This window comes from Porites lutea, chromosome 5 (genome assembly GCF_958299795.1).
Source record: "Porites lutea chromosome 5, jaPorLute2.1, whole genome shotgun sequence".
NCBI classification, from domain to species: Eukaryota; Metazoa; Cnidaria; class Anthozoa; order Scleractinia; family Poritidae; genus Porites; species Porites lutea.
In genome coordinates this window covers 24,498,604-24,517,393 of record NC_133205.1, presented here as the reverse complement: position 1 = coordinate 24,517,393, position 18,790 = coordinate 24,498,604, and the positions used below count along the sequence as shown (strand labels likewise).

The 18,790-nt window shown below is 38.0% G+C and overlaps 1 protein-coding gene across 1 annotated transcript; it reads right to left on the bottom strand.

The window, feature by feature from the left end:
- Positions 1-6,522: 6,522 nt before the first annotated feature.
- On the bottom strand, positions 6,523-12,485 carry LOC140936915 (uncharacterized). The gene is made up of 5 exons (XM_073386422.1): positions 12,429-12,485; positions 10,854-11,206; positions 10,542-10,676; positions 8,706-9,080; positions 6,523-7,853 (listed from the first exon to the last, which is right to left on the bottom strand). Exons 1-5 carry the CDS (start codon positions 12,475-12,477, stop codon positions 7,836-7,838), a joined length of 930 nt encoding a protein of 309 aa, XP_073242523.1. The 5' UTR covers positions 12,478-12,485; the 3' UTR covers positions 6,523-7,835.
- Between the last annotated feature and the right edge of the window lie 6,305 nt (positions 12,486-18,790).

The window sequence follows — 18,790 nt, the reverse complement described above, 5'->3', positions numbered from 1 at the left end:
AGCGGATCGATATAAAACGTGGTCAGTAGGTCTGCTCAGAAGGGGAAGTGACATCCACTTCACTGATGTTTGCAAAGTTTTCAAAAAACTTTACTAGTACTAGTAAAAATATTTTTAGCAAAAAACTTTACCAGTGAAAGTTAAAGAGACAAATTTAATAAATTACATAATGTATACTAATAAATGGACAAACCGGCAAAAACGAAATGACTTTTTAGCGAGAAAATGCATTTATTAGTATTTAAATAATATATACTAATATATGGAAAAAACAGGCAAAAAAGAAATGACTTTTTAGCGAGAAAATGCATTTATTAGTATTTAAATAAAATATACTAACAAATGGAAAAACGGACAAAAAAGAAATGACTTTTTAGCGAGACAATGCATTTATTAGTATTTAAATAAAATATACTAACTGGGGGTACCTTCCGATAAGTGCCAACGAGGCGAATTCGTTTATCTTTTGTGGAATGTGCCTATTCAAATCTTAGCGATGTGTATATATATATATATATATATATATATATATATATACACCCGTTTTCAAAAAGGTTTTCATATAGAGAGATATATAGATAGATATATAGTTTTGTTTTCTTGCAAGTGCGCCCGTGGGCATTTACACTTGTTATTGTCCAACTTGTGAAAAAAAATTGGTTCAACGATAATTTTTTTCTTCTTCGGGTTCTTTGTTCCAATTTGAAAAGAACATGTCGTTTGAATTTTTTTAGAAAATGCATGCGCCCTGCAATGCAAATTTGCAATAGCGAATTAAAAGGGCTGATTTTAGGAATGAGGAAAACAGCCGAGTTATAAGGTGTCACAAAAAAACAATTTTTAATATTCTGTGTCGTTTCGTAGAAACGGAGGTCCCCGAATTGGTACACCATTTGCCAGTGGCGAAGCATTTTCATTGATGGAGTGTATCAAAAAATTTGCTCTCCAGGAGCGTGCTTAAGAGAAACTGTAAACTAACTTTCAAAAGTTTGTGGCCGAGAGTTTATTCTGTCTTCAGCAGTGAGGCGTTGCCTGACAAGCTGTGGTTCGAAACAAAAATAGGTGACACAAAAATATATATGACCAGCTCATCACGTTTATGATACAATCTACTTCTATGAGCCTTGTCAACGTCTTGGTCCGTTTTATTAACTGCTATAATATTGTTGTTCCTTCCCACATATCTAATACCGACATCATCCACTGTCACATCATCCTTCTCAGAAAAATAGCAAGCGGTTTCCACAACACTTTTTTTTCATTTCATCTGCGTTGTTGCAAAAATTAAACTCTTTGATGTTTTTCCCCTTATCCTGTAACGGCAACAATTATTCTTCTTAAATTTTCAAGAATAAGCAAATCAAGAGAATTGCAGACAATATTCGTGCATCCTCCATTTTTTTTTGGATAAGTTGGAACAGAGAACCTGACAAAGAGAAACTTTATCGTTGAACCGAGATTTTTCACAAGTTGGACAATAACAAGTGAAAAATGCACACGGGCGCACGTGCAAGAAAACAAAAGTATACATCTATCTATATATCTCTCTATATGAAAACCTTTTTGAAAACGGGTGTATATATATATATATATATATATATTTATTTATTTATTTATTTTTTATTTTTTCATAATTTTAGAGGTTTAAAATGGATTCCGCTATAGAAAAGGATGGCACCCAACTTCAAAACAACAACTTTGGCACACTCTAGGCTTTCACTTTCATTAAACAATAACAACATAGCCTGAAGCTTTGTCGGTAAATCATGAGCAAGTTAGCACTTATTTTTTTTTCATGGAAAATTTCATTGTATCAAAACTATAAACGTTAGAAAGAAAAATATAGTTCAAATAAGGCCTTTGATTGCTGAAATTAAAAATAATAATTAAATTCCGAGCAACAGCGTCATCGGGGACAAAAAAAAAAAAATTCGTGTAGTAATATACATAAGAAAAACTTGTGTGAAAAGCGCAAGAATGGGGCGGAATGTATCAGAGGTATAAAAATATGAACTTGAATAAAATACAAAGATCTAATGAGCGAGTGTCACAGGACAAAGATACTCTTGAAAGGCATAATTATGATAGTCTTCAAAACAAAAGGTTCGCAAGTTCGTTGTATTCCTCACGGGAGTTTTGGGCTGTCTCAATATAAATCGAGCTGCAAAAAAACATGCTGGTTGACAAAAGCTAAAGACATGAATAAATTTTAAAATAAAATCCGCAAATACGTTGCATTCCTCACGGGAGGTGAAGTTTGACTCAATGTAAATCGACCTGCGAAGAACACGCTGGTTCTGATATAAGTTTTGAGAATATAACCCTATTGCCTTGATCAACTACCGCTTAAAATTCAATTCACAAAGGAAAAGAGAACACGGAAAACCCTGGTTCTGAGTCGAGAAGCCAACACGCTGCCTCATTGTAAATGGAGCTGCAAAGAACAAGCTGGTTCTGACAAAAATTTGAGCGTAAAACCCTATTCCTTGATCAGCTGCTGCTTTAAATGCAATTTATAAAGCAGACCAGAGCACTAATAGCCCTTTCAAACGAGAAATCGTGTTAAAGCTTGCTCACCTGTTAGGGCCTCTTGAACAGACAACGAACAGCTGCACACTGAATCACCCACTTTTCGGACCACGCGTTGTAAATACAAGACCATGACGTCACTAACCAAATTTGGGGTTTAACTTTCACCCAAATATGGTCAAAAATGCAAATTTTAGAGGGTTACGCAGAATTTGAGAGGTTTTGCCTACATCGTGCGGGATTATAAATCTGCCGCCGAGGCAACCTCGCTTCTTAGCTCGGTTGCCTCGTCGGCAATAAATGGAAAAACGGGCAAAAAAGAAATGACTTTTTAGCGAGAAAATGCTTTTATTAGTATTTAAATAATGTATAATAATGAAAGGAAAAGGCATTTTAGACAGAAAAGGAACGGACAAAACAGTTCGAAAGCAGGAGAGAAAGAAAGCCACTTTCTACTGTTCTTTTGTCTCACTTAACAGGAGGTACTTAGTGGAAGTTTCAATTGGTAATTTGTTCTTCCTGTGTGATTGTGAAACCCCGGTTTTGGCCACACGTACCCTTTACTTCCTCCTAAATTTATAATATTTTTCCTCTGAGTCTCTATCTTTCGTGTGTTGCAGCCCTATACAAGGTAATTTAATTATTGTAACTACTCAGCTCGTTTAGTTCTATTTGCTATTCTGAGTAGTTTTTTGCCTGATCTCTTTTAATGTAAGCTGTTCTTGTAAGTTTTAAGTTGGCAAAATAAAAAGGTTGGTTGGTTGGTTGTTGTCGTTGTTGTTGTTATTCCGGTGGGCTAGCCTGTTCCAGTCGTTCAGATAGTGGGGAGCGGTGCGAAGTAAAAAGGAGCGCGAAAAAAATAAAAGCGAGGGAGGGGGAGAGGTGAGAGAGGGTTCCCGCAACTCTCTCCCCAGTCCCCCTCTACTTTTCATCGCTTTCTTTACTCTGCACCGCTCTCCACTATCTGAACGCTTGGAACAGGCTACCGGTGGGCGGGATCTCTAGTCTACCCAGAAGAAAAGCTGTGTTTTTTCTCAGTCACGCTGTTCGCTTCCACATTTCCCCTTCCCCGGCCTAGTCCAATTCTGTGCAGTTAAGAAAAATTAAAGGAGGCTGTTTTTTTTGGTGCATTAGAGAACGGGATTTAAAGAAATGTAAAGAGACGTTAATTGACCTCTTTTGAAATTGCGTTATTTCCCATAAACGTTACCCTTTAACAACACCCACCTTTTGGAAACACCAGACAACTTTGAATGGCCATGAAAGAGGTTAAATATAGGCTTTACAAAATGCGCTCATCCCCATTCTTCCGTTTCGAAATCCACAACCAACAACACTGACTAGATATGAACAACAAGAGATCAGAACAATTATAAGGCAAATACCCTGCACCCATGTAATCATTAAGAACTTTTAAATATAACGGGGCAACGACTGCGACCAGGAACAAAGCTGTTACTGATGTTTGGGTAAACGTGAAGCTTACTTTGCTGGTCCATAAATGTATTGTCTCCCGCGGTCTGCTAGAGACATCGAGTAAAGCTATATTTTTATTAGAGTCTATATCTGATAAATTGTAGAACGTTTCGCAATTCCATTGTCTTTTCTGGGCGTGGGAATAAACGTAGTCGCCTTGTTCCATTTAGAGTTCATAAATCTCGCTAGCGTTCAGAAGTCACACAGGTTTTTGCTACGGGAAATGAGAATCTCGCTAAAAAGTCACGACTTTTTCGCCCGTTCCAAAATTTACTAGTAAATAGTGTCAAGGTACTAGTAAATGAAAATCTCGCTAACAAGTCAAGCCTTTTTCGCCCGTTCCACCATTTACTAGTAAATAGTGTCAAGATACTAGTAAATGAAAATCTCGCTAAAAGGTCAAGCCTTTTTCATCCATTCCACAATTTACTAGTAAATGAGAATCTCGCTAAAAAGTCACGACTTTTTCGCCCGTTTCACAATTTACTAGTAAATAGTGTGAAGACACTAGTAAACGAAAATCTCGCTGAAAGGTCAAACCTTTTTCGCCCATTCCACAATTTACTAGTAATTAGTATCACGATACTAGTTAATGAGAATCTCGCTAAAAAGTCACGACTGTTTCACCCGTTTCACAATTTACTAGGAAATAGTGTCAAGATACTAGTAAATGAGAATTTCCCTAAAAGGTCAACCCTTTTTCGCCCATTCCACCATTTACTAGTAATTAGTGTCAAGATATTAGTAAATGAAAATCTCGCTAAAAGGTCAAGCCTTTTTCGCCCATTCCACCATTTACTAGTAAATAGTGTGAAGATACTAGTAAATGAAAATCTCGCTAAAAATCCATGCCCTTTTGGCCCGTTTTACCATTTATGGGTAAATATAATTTATATACTAGTAAATGAAAATCTCGCTAAAAGGTCAAGCCTTTTTCGCCCATTCCACAATTTATTAGTATAGTTTACTTATATACCATGAAATGAATTTCGCGAAAAGTCATTTCTTTTTTGCCCATTTTTCCATTTATTAGTATACAGTAATATTGAGAAAATCAAAGAAAAAATATTTTTCAGTGTTAAAGAATTTTGCAAAAACTTTTTTCACTAGTACTTGTAAAGTTTTTTAAAAACTTTGTAAAAATATGAATTCCCGATTTGGAACATACAAATGAGTGAGCATCAAGATCATAGGCTGGAGAGTTGAGAGGCTAGGAATCTTAATTCATATCAGTAAGGGACGGACCATTAGAAACGTTATGGGAGGGGAGGGGAATTTTCGAGCCGCAGTAATTTTTTTTCGCTATCAAATTCCTTGTATGAATATTTTTTAGGATTAATTGGCGTGTAAGAATTTTTTTTATTTAATTTTCCCTTGCGTGAATATTTTTTTTGTACCTCGCCCGCCCCCCCCCCCCCGCCCCCCTGATAAGTTTTCTAATGGTCGTCCCTTAAACAACTTTAAGATACTGGTATTTATCGCCTTTATCATTTTGTTTTGATGTCAATTCATCAGATTCATGAAATTTTAATCAGTCCTACATTGGAGCGCGCTCCGCGCAATCTTTGACAATCAGACTAGATTATTCATGGTTGCTCTTGATATCGGCTTGCAGGGCAGGGTCATTAGCATTTTCAGCTACATGAAAGAAATTTTAAAATATGCTAGCATAATGAATCTTGTTTGCCTTCTCACCAACTTTCTGTTCAACCCACGACTACGAACGCAAACAATACTTAGATCCGTAGAGACCGCAGACATCGTAGCTGTCTAAAGGTTAGTTTTGGACCGGCTGGATAAAAAAAAAAGAGAGAGAAAAAGAAACAAACAAACAACAGAGTATTAAGAAAGGTCAGTTGATCTTTTAGTTTATACAATCCTCTACTGGAGGTCACGCATTCCATTACCTTGATTCCTCAGTGTTAACTACTCTGTATTGATACTGATTAAGGTGTTCTCTCCCAGGATAAGAGCTTTTGTGACTGTTTCTTGGCTTTGTCTTCGTAGTTTAAAATCTCGCTTCAGCCTGCGAAGTCCTTTGTGTCTTCTAGCTAAAACGTGTTATGAAGGCGATTCGAGGTTCTTAGGCTTGACTTTTGTCGACTTACGTAAAAGTTTGGGAATGTTGGGTTAGGAGTATTAGGCTACATGCGAACCTATCGGGTTGCAACGGGTCATTGGTTTCAAAAAAAGTCAAAGAAAACCCGTAGATCCCTTAATGCAAAAACCAGGCTAGAAAAGTCGAGTTTACAATAGCACACCAATTTACCACAAATACCATGGAGAAAAAGTACCACCGACTGCACGACTCGCTTTAGAGCTCGTACGCGGGGTGAATTTTGTCCTACCCCACACATAGTTTTAATGATCACTTCCGATTTTTAATAAACTTGACGACCTTGACTACGAAATGCAAATATTTAAGTATGGAAACAGCCCGTAACTGACTTGCACGCAACTTCAAGGACTCTGAATATAGGTTTTACTTCAAGATTTTAATGGTTTACTACTGACGTTCAATCAGAGAAACGTTCTGAAATGTTGAGTATTGAAAATAAATATATCGCATTACCTACTCACGGAACAGTCAATGGTTAAATCACGGAAGAGGTAATTATATGCAGTATCAGAAAAAAACCTAACCAACGCTACGTATATGACGAGAAGGAAAAAGGTCAACCCTAGTTCAGGGTTATACGCTTTTTACTGTCATGACATATTTCAAAAACCTTAGTAAAAGGGCCCTTGAAAAGGAGCTGCTTTCTTTACTTGCTATGTTGGCTTTGTGGTTAGCAAACGATGAAAGTCTGTCCGATGACACGCAATCTAAACTGAAGATTGGATGTTTTTATAAATAAAGTTTTACATTATGATTTATCCGGCCTCTTTAGCAAAGGCCCTTGAAAACAAGTTTGTCCTTGTAATAAGATGATCTTTCCAGCAAAAGAAATATAACTACATTATATTCGTCCGATGACTCTAGGCTTAACTCTGATAGTCAGTCGTCGAAATTATGTAGATAATAAAAGATCACGTGACACTGAAAACATGTGATCAATAGCGTACGTAAGACTTATTGACTTTACCTTCAATATGAAGATTTCATTGCCAAAATAATAATATAGATGGTATGATAATAATAGAAACAATTAAAAAAGGTTTACATATGATACAGCAAGGATTCTAACCATCCCGCAATTAAAAGGATTTATAAATCCAGTGAATATTTTTAATCCAAGAGCGCTTTGTTTTGCTACCACCCTTAGAATGAAAAAAAAGTTAAAAAATTATCATCCACTTCAATAATAACCAACTCCCATTTAAGGTCTTTTTCCCCTCGCTGGATGGCAGTTCCGACGCCAAAAAAATTCCCCTATAACTCGCACAAGTAAGCCTGGTCGTAGCCGAGCTAAGGATCTTTTAACCCTGTGAGTAGAGGTTCTTCGATTTTTGTTGTGATCTATGCAATTTTAGAAAAGAAAGCAATTAAACACTGACAAACAAACAAAAAAGGAAGATTGCTGCCCCTTCTCCTGGTTGACTCCCTTCATCATAGTTTTGAGCTGCAACTGAACAAGAAAACGCAAGTTTTGCGCAACGAGGCCAAAGCAAATGGCATATATATTTTAAGATAGTATCTGTAAACCAGATAGGGTCATTTTAATCTATATTAATAATGTCTTTTTCCACCATGAGGCTGTCTGCTTCCATACCATGCATAAGGGCAGCTGTTCTGTTAAGGTATGCCGGTATGGCTGTTCGGCATTTCGGCTTTGTTAGACTTTTAAAAAACCCGCGGGCATCGTCACTTAACTGATCAAAATCCTCCTCTACAGCATGGGTGATCCCTGGAAATAAGAAATAAAGAACACATCTGATATTACAGTATGTTCTATCACCAGCGCGTAAGATAACTGAACCTTTGAGAGTAAACTGAGTGTACAATCTGCAGTCCCGTTGGTCTTAAGGGAAATCAAGGAGTGAAATTTTCTCTGGCTCCAGTCGGTCCATGGACCAACCAGTCTCTGTTTTTTTTTTTAGCAGGGATTGGTCGGCAGTTTTTCTTCACACCCGTCACTTGGCCTTTTTCAGTTGAATAGTTCTTCTGTATGACTAGGTCAAATGCCCCCTCACATCCACGCCTTCAATTTAGCCCCGCTTAGATGATACAGTAATCTGTTAACGACTCCTTCCTCAATTTAAGCCACCTCTCCCCTGCCACTTAAACTTTCACAGACAAGCTAATAAATTAAAGACTGTATTAAAAACAATATTAGTATTGAACGAAAATGACTAACACTATAAGTGCTCTGACCAAAGAAACGTACGAGCTACATATTCCAAGTCGAGTTGCATTTCCAAAGCAGTTGTAAAATACAACACTTAAACAGCTTAGCACTATCATTCGTAGTTGTTGAAACTGCATGCCTGAAGCGCTCTCCTCCGCAGAGGCTTCCGCTGGGTATCCCCATCAAAATATCAATAATCGAAAAAATAGAAAGCGCGCGGGGGACGATGGGAAGAGGGAAACGGCGGGAGCCTCTCTTCCCCCTTCCCATCGTGCCCCGCGCCCTCTTTTTTTCTTTCTCCCCAGCCTCCCCACAACACAAAGAGTCCTCTGCGGAGGAGAGAGTGCCTGAAGCGAACGACCCTGCAGTAGCCTGGTTTAATAAAGCTGATAATAAGATGACTTCACTTACAAAATCTTCGTAGTCGAGAACCACGCTACCATTACTGCCAGCAGGATAACTGTTGAAGCTTTCTTGGCCTACTCCATGCTCTTGTTCAAATGTTGTGTTGCTATGGTTACGTACACTATGACCGTTATACCTTTTCTCCCGTCTCTGGTACTCATCGTCGACTGCAGTATTACCATGGGAAGTACGGACAGTATAACTACTATTGCTTGATCTCCCGTCCCTCTCGTCCCGTGCGCGTCCTCTGAATTCATAAACCGGTGGCGCTTCCGTCTTTTGGGGTGAGGTAGATGATTCAGAGTGGATAACATGAAGTGGGACGCTTATTGCCGTAGTAGCATCTTGGAGAGGTCTCTTGGAGCTCTTTAGTTTAAGCCTCTGAAATTGTCGATTTTGCGCAGTAAGATTGATGCAATTGTATGATAGCTACAGAAGTTAGTTAAATGGGGCTATGTGAGTGCACGAGTCACATGAGGCCAGGAATGGGGCTACCTCGCTCCCCGGAGTGTCTCTTCTTAAGAGAACCTGAGAACGAGGTTAAGAATGAGCCTTCTTTCTTCTCATGCCAACCCTACAGAGAGGCGAAGAGTGACGTTACGTTACCATGGTAGCAAAATTTTTGGATCACAACAAGAGGGAGCTAGCGCTACAACGACGGCGACGGCAACGGGAACGGCGAAGAAAGCAATAGGCTTAATTTGGCAAAACAACAACCTCGCACGAGCATCACGCTATTGTTGTACATTTCTTAGCCCGGCGTCGCTGAATGACAGCGACATGAAACGTTCTTATTTCACGCGCCCACTTTATGGAGTACGTGAACACAACACAAAATGTTCTTTTTCTTTTTCTGAACTTAGATACAGTCCTTTCGGATTCAACCCCTTATACTACTACATGAGAAATTTCTGCAATTTGATTGGCTTAGAGCAGTGGTATTTCAGCTTAATTTGAAATACCTACATGTGAAAATTACAAACCTTTTGCGGGTTGTAGTATAAACAAATAATAGCATGATTTGTACGTGATATTTGGCATAATTACCACTTGTGATATTTCAAAATTGTCTCAAATTTCACTCGCCCAACGGCTCGTGAAATTACGTATAACAATTTTAAAATATCACTCGTGGTATTTATGCCAAATATCACTACAAATCATGCTATTACCTATACAAATTTCGCCACTATTTGACACATTAAATGAAATTGAATAAGATCGATGAACTTCGAAACAGTGCGAATGTACTTTTAAGAGCCGCTTTCGGTTTGACAGTCTATCCAGAAACTTTGCTACTATGGCGACGTGACCTAACGACTTCTCCTCTTTACTGATGTCACCTTCTTTCTACTCGCTCCAATTTTCCTCCGCATCTTTAGTTATTAGTGAGCAATCTCTCACCCTAAAAATATGCCCACCCAACTATTGAAGCCTCAAGAAACTCTAAGGCTCGTTATGCCTTTCTTCAATGTATTAAGGCTGGTCTTCTGCTACATCGGAAAAGAAACACCGATTCTACGTATTGTTTCTTGGATTCTAGATTCCACGCCGTGGAATCTGGATTCAGGATGATTTATCAATGGAATTTGGATTCCGGATTCTAGTCGTTAGTGGGACTCAGGATTTCAAAGTCCAGGATTCCGGATGCCACAGCAAAAATTCGTTAGATTTCGGATTCCATAATTGAGCAAAAATTTCCCGGATTGCAGAACCCGGATACCCTTTCATGAGGCGAATTGTTGTTGGTCTAATAATATTCAGTTCTTCGCGCAGAAATTTGTTTGCGATAACTGAAATAAGTGAACATTGCTAAACTTTGTCCATTAGAGGGATTCTTACCAGACATAATGCGATAGCGGCGATTAAGAAGATGACTATCAGAGCGACGGTTATGCCAATTCCTATTCTTGTTGATTCTGAAAAATCCTCTGAGATGTCTGGCTTGTCTTTTCCCAAGATCTCAACACTTTCTACCTGTCGAAATGATATGTGGAATAACCAAAGTCAGTGTGAATGCAGCCGAATAGTGCTTCCTTAGGACGATTTTTTTTCTTTTCTCTTTTTTTTTTTTTGCGATTCCGTACAAGGCAGTTCTAAAGATGAGACCGCATGGGCTGCTGAAAGTGTGATTGCAAGCAAATTTGACGTTACCTGTCCGATGAAGACTGGATCCAAAAGAGCCATCTTTTTGTTTTTCCAATAATCACGCATTTTAATATAAGCAAGAATCGTGATATTTCTGTCAACATCTCCAGTACCAAGGTCATTTTCACTTTTCGAGACGAAGAAATCCAAAATTGCCTCAGCATTGTTGCCTTTTCCCTTGCACAGTTCCGTAACATTTATGAAGCGAATTCTGCTGGCTTTGACCACGTTTGCCTTTGCGTCATAAAGTTTTTCCGAAAGTTTTTCGGCAAAGAACGGAACAAAGTGGCAGAACCTTCGCCATACCATTTTCCATGACACCCGGACGTAAACACTAGGAAGATCTTTTGTGGAACACTCTGTGATAAAGATCAAAGCAAATTACAGTCATCTCTGCCTTTCGTACGCACAGTAATTTTCAAGGAGTTATAATAACTCCTCTTGTGGGGCTAATTTAACCCCTTACAGTGGAGTTATTTTTTGTGGAGTTTTTTTCAACTCCAAAAAGGAGTTTAAAGAACTATTTTTCAGGAGTAAAAGTGACCCCAGATATTGAGGAGTTAAAATAACCCCTAAAAAGGAGTTATCCTGTACCTCAAATTTGTACTCCACTTTCAGAGTTAAATAAACTCCAAAAAGAGTAAAAAACAACCCTTGTAAGGAGTAAAAATAACCCCATTTCGGAATTATTTTAACTCCAGACTGGGAGAAAAAAGAACTCTTTTTCAGGAGTAAAAATGACCCCAAATTCGGAGTTAAATTAGGAGTTAAAGTACCCCCAAAAAGGGGTTATCCTTTACCTAAAATTTTTACTGCAGTTTTGGAGTTATAATAACTGCCTAAAAATTACGGTGCGACATAAGCTATAAGAAAGCAACTCCTCGTTGAAGAAAAACTCTGATTGGTCCGGGCTGCAGTTTATCTGAACTGATCTCTCATTTTTTTTGATTCTGATCTCTGTTGAGCGAAGAAACATCTATCTAAGACGGACGCTTAGTCTCCTTCTTAAGGTGAGATGACTACATAATTTACTATCAACAAGACGACGAGAACACAAACTGATATGCATTTTTTTACGGTTTTTCTGTTTACACAGGGCTAAATCGGAGTTAACTTTAAATTTCCCGCGGCTAGTTAAAACTGTCTTTAAAAAATTAAGAAAGAATTGGTTAAAGTTACGAGTTATTAACGCCACGTATTTGGGGCAACCTGTATGAAGTTCTTGGGCTTTTCTGACGAAACGGTTGTTAAAATTAAAGCTTTTTCCTTATATGGACTAAAGTTCTCTGTCTAACTAGACAATTCAGATGCTTGGAGCAGTAGCCTAGCGACCCCGAGCCATAAGCCCATAACTGCTGAGAAAACTGTCATCAAGTAGTGCACCCCTCTCCTCCTCCGTACGAACCCATGTAGCACCCAGTAGCCCATTTAAATCAGTACAAAAATCATCACCAACCCAGATCAACTCATACTGAAGACCTTTATCACAACCGGTGTAAAAGTGGTAAAAATGTGACAGTTTGGATGAAAAAAGATCAAAGTATCTTTCGCAGTCATCAGTTTTAATGCATCCATACATACCTAAGTGGAAGCTACACATCACCACAATGAATAACGCCAAGAACCTCATGATATTAGACTCTGGCTGACCTAATAAACAAAGGGAAATTGTTTTTTTGTATCAGCAACTGATCAAATAGTATGTTCGAAGTTCATCGCTCTAGTCAAAGTTCCTTCTGATCTTTTTACGTTACAAATCCATCAATAGGCAGTCGGATAAAATCAAATGATCAGCCAGAGTCCGTCCGTCTGTCCGTCCGTCAGTCAGTCAGTCAGTAAATCAACAAGCATGACCGGCTTACTGAGTATTTTTATACCCCTAAATAGAAAATATTTGTCGGCCATACAGACCTTGATGCCCGGGGAGGGGACTCCCTACAATGGCCTATACAGGGAAGCTCCGTCCAAAAGGGGTACCTTTTTGGTGCTTATTTCAGATATATGAAAGGGCAGGGAAATCTGTCATTTCGGTCTTTAAACAGTCCAAGCTGACAGATGCACTATGACTCTGGAAAAGTTGAGAAGACGTTCTGGTTTTGTCATTTAATTACTCAATACTTGAAAGACACTGCATTCACAGCGGTTAAAAGAGATGCAAGTTCTAACTAGGTGTGAAAGGGGTACTATTTGATCAATTAAAGGTGTACGAAAAGGATAACTTTTCTGTCCAAAATGGTATATAAAAGGGTAAGAGTTCGACCTCGGGGCGGAGCTTGCCCGTATAAAACTTTGTTGAGTACCCCCCTCCCGGGCCTTGATTATCAGTCGGTGCTGGGTCAGTCTATTATACAGGCAGCTGTCAATCACCTATGCTACGCCAAAAGTGACAAAATATCAAAGATGCAACTTTATAATTCAAATCCACCAATTCACTATCAAGATCGATAAAATTAACATCAGTCTGCTTTTTGAATGTGTCAAGATTGTAGAATTTAATTTTAATTCCCACGTGTTTCATGTCATGTATCAAGAGACACGTTTTCTAAATCAAGACGCACGTTTGTTAAATCAAGAAGGGAGACGACAACTTTTGATCAGTTTTGTTTCCGAGAGAGACTGAAACCGAAAAATGTGCCAGAGTACTTTAGTATGCAGGAGGGAATCGAAGAACTTGTCTGAAGAATCATTCGAGCAGCACAAGAAGGAGTTAACACATCTCGAGCTAATGTGGCCTCAAACGTGTCAACACCTGATGAAGAACTGAGGCGGCGATTTAAGAACGAGATAGGCTCGATCAGAAAGAAAGCAGAACAGGCTCTCGTAGGAGCGCTTGTGAAATATCACCACAGGCGCGTAGAACGATAAAAGAAACAAGCTTGTGGAATACTGTTACTAAGCAGACGTCTCACCAGAAAACGCAATCACCGGCTAGAAAGAAAACTGTCAACAAAGATGACAATGTAAACGAGCTAGCCGAAGAATTGAAGACCAAGATTGGCGAAGTCGATGTATTGTTAGAACAGTGTGTGTGAATAAACAAAGGAAATCTTACCCTTTTCTCTTATCAGACTCCTTAGAAGTAAGGGGAAAAGGGAAAGGAAACCGCAGAGATAACAAGGCGGCCAAAACCGCGAAAGAAAAGAGCGGAGAAAAATCAAAGACAAAAAGCGCTTTTGTAACGCCATTGAGTCACGCAAACAGTACGTCAAAATCCTGTCAAATGAACAACTGACAGAAGAGCAAATTTACTCTACTATCGCGTGGTCTAAATTTATCCCTAAACCCGTGACAAAAGAAACCTTATCAGGCGTCAGCTCCTCGCGGATTTTAATCAATTTGCAAGACGAATGCGACTACAGTATTATTTCACGGGGAAGAAAACGAACCTCATCCTTTCCACGTGAAGTCGGACTGGGAACCATCAGTCCAGCCCTGGGAGTCCAGCCATCTGTAGCTCTGGAGACCTTCCTAGAGGAGGTAAAATTAGAGCTCGAAAGTATCGAATTTGACAAGCCAAAAGATAATATATCTACGGGAGAGCGCCAAGCTCTCAAAGAGTTATCGCGCAACAAAAGCATTATTCTTAAGAAATCTGATAAAGGTAACACCACCGTATTGATGAGCAGACAAGACAAACTAAACGAAGGTCAGGTTCTGCTTAATGATTCAAATAACTACCGACCTCTAGACAAAACAATGGTTGAAACTACAACCAAAAAAGCTCAACAACTTATTAAAACACTGCTCTCAGAAGGCCACATTCATAAAACGGCGGCTCTCCCTAATACGCCTGATCCTCCGCAAATCCCAATGTTTTACACACTTACTAAAATCCACAAACCGACACCTGTCGGAAGACCTATTATCTCAGGGTGTTCCGGACCTACAGAACGGATCTCAGCATTTGTTGACCACCTTATTCAGCCAATAGCACAACTAGAAGCTTCGTATCTTAAAGATACGACAGACTTGGAGTCATCGAGAGGATTAAACTACCATACTTGTTTCAATGGACGTCACAAGCCTCACATACACAAACATACCACAACCAGAGGGTATTACCACTGTATGCCATGCATACGAAGAATTTCACCAAGGAAACCCTCCAGTTCCTGCAAGGTTTTTAAACGAAATGCTTAGTCTGATACTAAACTAGAAATCTCGTTCCAATTTAACGAGAAAGATTATCTTCAAACCCATGGAACAGCCATGGGCACGAAAATAGCCGTAGCCTTTGCTAACATCTTCATGGCCAAAATAGAAAAAGAAATTCTCAGACAGAGCAGCATTAAGCCCATCTTTTGGAAAAGGTTTATCGATGACGTCATATCAGTATGGGACACAAGCAAAAACGCAATAGAAGAATTCCTTCTAAAGGCAAACAACTTCCATCCTACAATCAAATTCACGGCTGAAATATCAGAAACAGAGACTACATTCTTGGACACGAAGGTGTACAAAGGTGTCAGATTCAACAAGGATTCTATCCTTGACGTGCGAACACACTTCAAGCCAACAGAGACATTCCAATACACGAATTTCTATTCGTGTCACCCACCAGGCGTTACAAAAGGCTTCATCAAAGGAGAAGCTTTAAGTCTTCTAAGAACAAATTCCCCTGAAATCACTTTTGAAGAGAACATAAGAAATTTTTCAACACGCCTCAAGAATAGAGATTACCCTGCTACAACTGTAGAAAAACCTCTCTCAGAGGTCATTTTCCCCGGTCATTTTCCCAGACAGAAAAAAAGCACTAGAACAGAGAAACAAAAATGGGGTCATCAGATGTTTGCAAAGTATTCAAAAAACTTTACTAGTACTAGTAAAAATATTTTTAGCAAAAAACTTTACCACTGAAAGTTAAAGAGACAAATTTAATAAATTACATATCAGATGTTTGCAAAGTATTCAAAAAACTTTACTAGTACTAGTAAAAATGTTTTAAGCAAAAAACTTTACCAGTGAAAGTTAAAGAGACAAATTTAATTAAAAACATAATGTATACTAATAAATGGACAAACCGCCAAAAACGAAATGACTTTTTAGCGAGAAAATGCATTTATTAATATTTAAATAAAATATACTAACAAATGGAAAAAAGGACAAAAAAGAAATGACTTTTTAGCGAGAAAATGCATTTATTAATATTTAAATAAAATATACTAACAAATGGAAAAAAGGACAAAAAAGAAATGACTTTTTAGCGAGACAATGCATTTATTAGTATTTAAATAAAATATACTAACTAGGGGTACCTTCCGGTAAGTGCCAACGAGGCGAATTCGTTTATCTTTTGTGGAATGTGCCTATTTAAATCTTCGCGATATGTATATATATATATTTTCATAATTTTAGAGGTTTAAAATGGATTCCGCTATAGAAAAGGATGGTACCCAACTTCAAAACAACAACTTTGGCACACTCTAGGCTTTCACTTTTATTAAACAATAACAACATAGCCTGAAGCTTTGTTGGTAAATCGTGAGCAAGATAGCACTTGTTTCATGGAAAATTCCATTGTATCGAAACTATAAACGTTAGAAAGAAAAATATAGTTCAAATAAGGCCTTTGACTGCTGAAATTAAAAATAATAATTAAATTCCGAGCAACAGCGTCATCGGGGATAAAAAAAATATTTCGTGTAGTAATATACATAAGAAAAAATTGGTGTAAAGTAAACTGTGTGAAAAGCGCAAGAATGGGGCGGAATGTATCAGAGGTATAAAAATATGAACTTGAATAAAATACAAAGATCTAATCAGCGAGTGTCACAGGACAAAGATTCTTTTGAAAGGCATAATTATGATAGTCTTCAAAACAAAAGGTTCGCAAGTTCGTTGTATTCCTCACGGAAGTTTTGGGCTGTCTCAATGTAAATCGAGCTGCAAAAAACGTGCTGGTTGACAAAATCTAAAGACATGAATAAATTCTAAAAAAAGATCCGCAAATACGTTGCATTCCTCGCGGGAGGTGAAGTTTGGCTCAATGTAAATCGACCTGCGAAGAACACGCTGGTTCTGATATAAGTTTTGAGAATATAACCCTATTGCCTTGATCAACTACCGCTTGAAATTCAATTCACAAGGGAAAAGAGAACACGGAAAACCCTGGTTCTGAGTCGAGAAGCGAACACGCTGCCTCATTGGAAATGGAGCTGCAAAGAACAAGCTGGTTCTGACAAAAATTGGAGCGTAAAACCCTATTCCTTGATCAGCTGCTGTTTTAAACGCAATTTATACGAAAGCCCTGTCGTTAGTATCTGTTGGACCCAACGACAATTTTCGGAAAAATATCTGTTCGGAAGACGATCTGAGATCTAGAATTTTCGGAACATTTGTTGTAAAATTTCTTGCTTGCCTGCTTCTCCTAGGATTTTCGAACATCTAAAATATGGTATAATTGCCTATTTTTGACGGATTTTTACCCTAAAAAGGTCACCTGGAATTTTCGGGAGCCTTTTTTCTGGCTGAAATTTTCGAAAAGGTAAGTTTTGATCCCTATAATTTTCGGATCACCAGACTTTCAGCTAGGAAATCCGAACAGATGAAAAATTTTTAGGGGATAAAAATATGCCTATATCTACCGTTTAAATACCAAAATACGTTTAGCAGTGCTATGTTTTAGTAGTTTTGAACTATATTCTCGTTGGGTGCCCCTGAATAGCCCTTTCAAACGACAAATCGTATTAAAGCTTGCTCACCTGTTAGGGCCTATTGAACAGACAACGAACAGCTGCACACTGAATCACCCAATTTTCGGACCACGCGTTATACATACAAGACCATGACGTCACTACCCAAATCTGGGGTCTTACACCCAAATATGGTCAAAAATGCAAATTTTAGAGGGTTACGCAAAATTTCAGAGGTTTTGCCTACATCGTGCGGGATTATAAATCTGCCGTCGAGGCAACCTCGCTTCTTAGCTCAGTTGCCTCGTCGGCAATAAATGGAAAAACGGGCAAAAAAGAAATGACTTTTTAGCGAGAAAATGCATTTAATAGTATTTAAATAATCTATAATAATGAAAGGAAAAGGCATTTTGGACAGAAAAGGAACGGACAAAACAGTTCGAAAGCAGGAGAGAAAGAAAGCCACTTTCTACTGTTCTTTTGTCCCACTTAACAGGAGATACTTAGTGGAAGTTTCAATTGGTAATTTGTTTTTCCTGTGTGATTGTGAAACCCCGGTTTTGGCCGCACGTACCCTTTACTTCCTCCTAAATTTATAATATTTTTCCTCTGAGTCTCTATCTTTCGTGGGGTCATCAGATGTTTGCAAAGTTTGCAAAAAACTTTACTAGTACTAGTTAAAATATTTTTAGCAAAAAACTTTACCACTGAAAGTTAAAGAGACAAATTTAATAAATTACATATCAGATGTTTGCAAAGTATTCAAAAAACTTTACTAGTACTAGTAAAAATATTTTTAGCAAAAACTTTACCAGTAAAAGTTAAAGAGACAAATTTAATAAATTACATAATGTATACTAAAAAATGGACAAACCGCCAAAAACGAAATGACTTTTTAGCGAGAAAATGCATTTATTAATATTTAAATAAAATATGCTAACTAGGGGTACCTTCCGGCAAGTGCCAACGAGGCGAATTCGTTTATCTTTTGTGGAATGTGCCTATTCAAATCTTCGCGATATGTATATATATATATATATATATATTTTTTTTTTTTCATAATTTTAGAGGTTTAAAATGGATTCCGCTATAGAAAAGGATGGTACCCAACTTCAAAACAACAACTTTGGCACACTCTAGGCTTTCACTTTTATTAAACAGTAACAACATAGCCTGAAGCTTGTTGGTAAATCATGAGCAAGATAGCACTTATGTTTCATGGAAAATTCCATTGTATCGAAACTATAAACGTTAGAAAGAAAAATATAGTTCAAATAAGGCCTTTGACTGCTGAAATTAAAAATAATAATT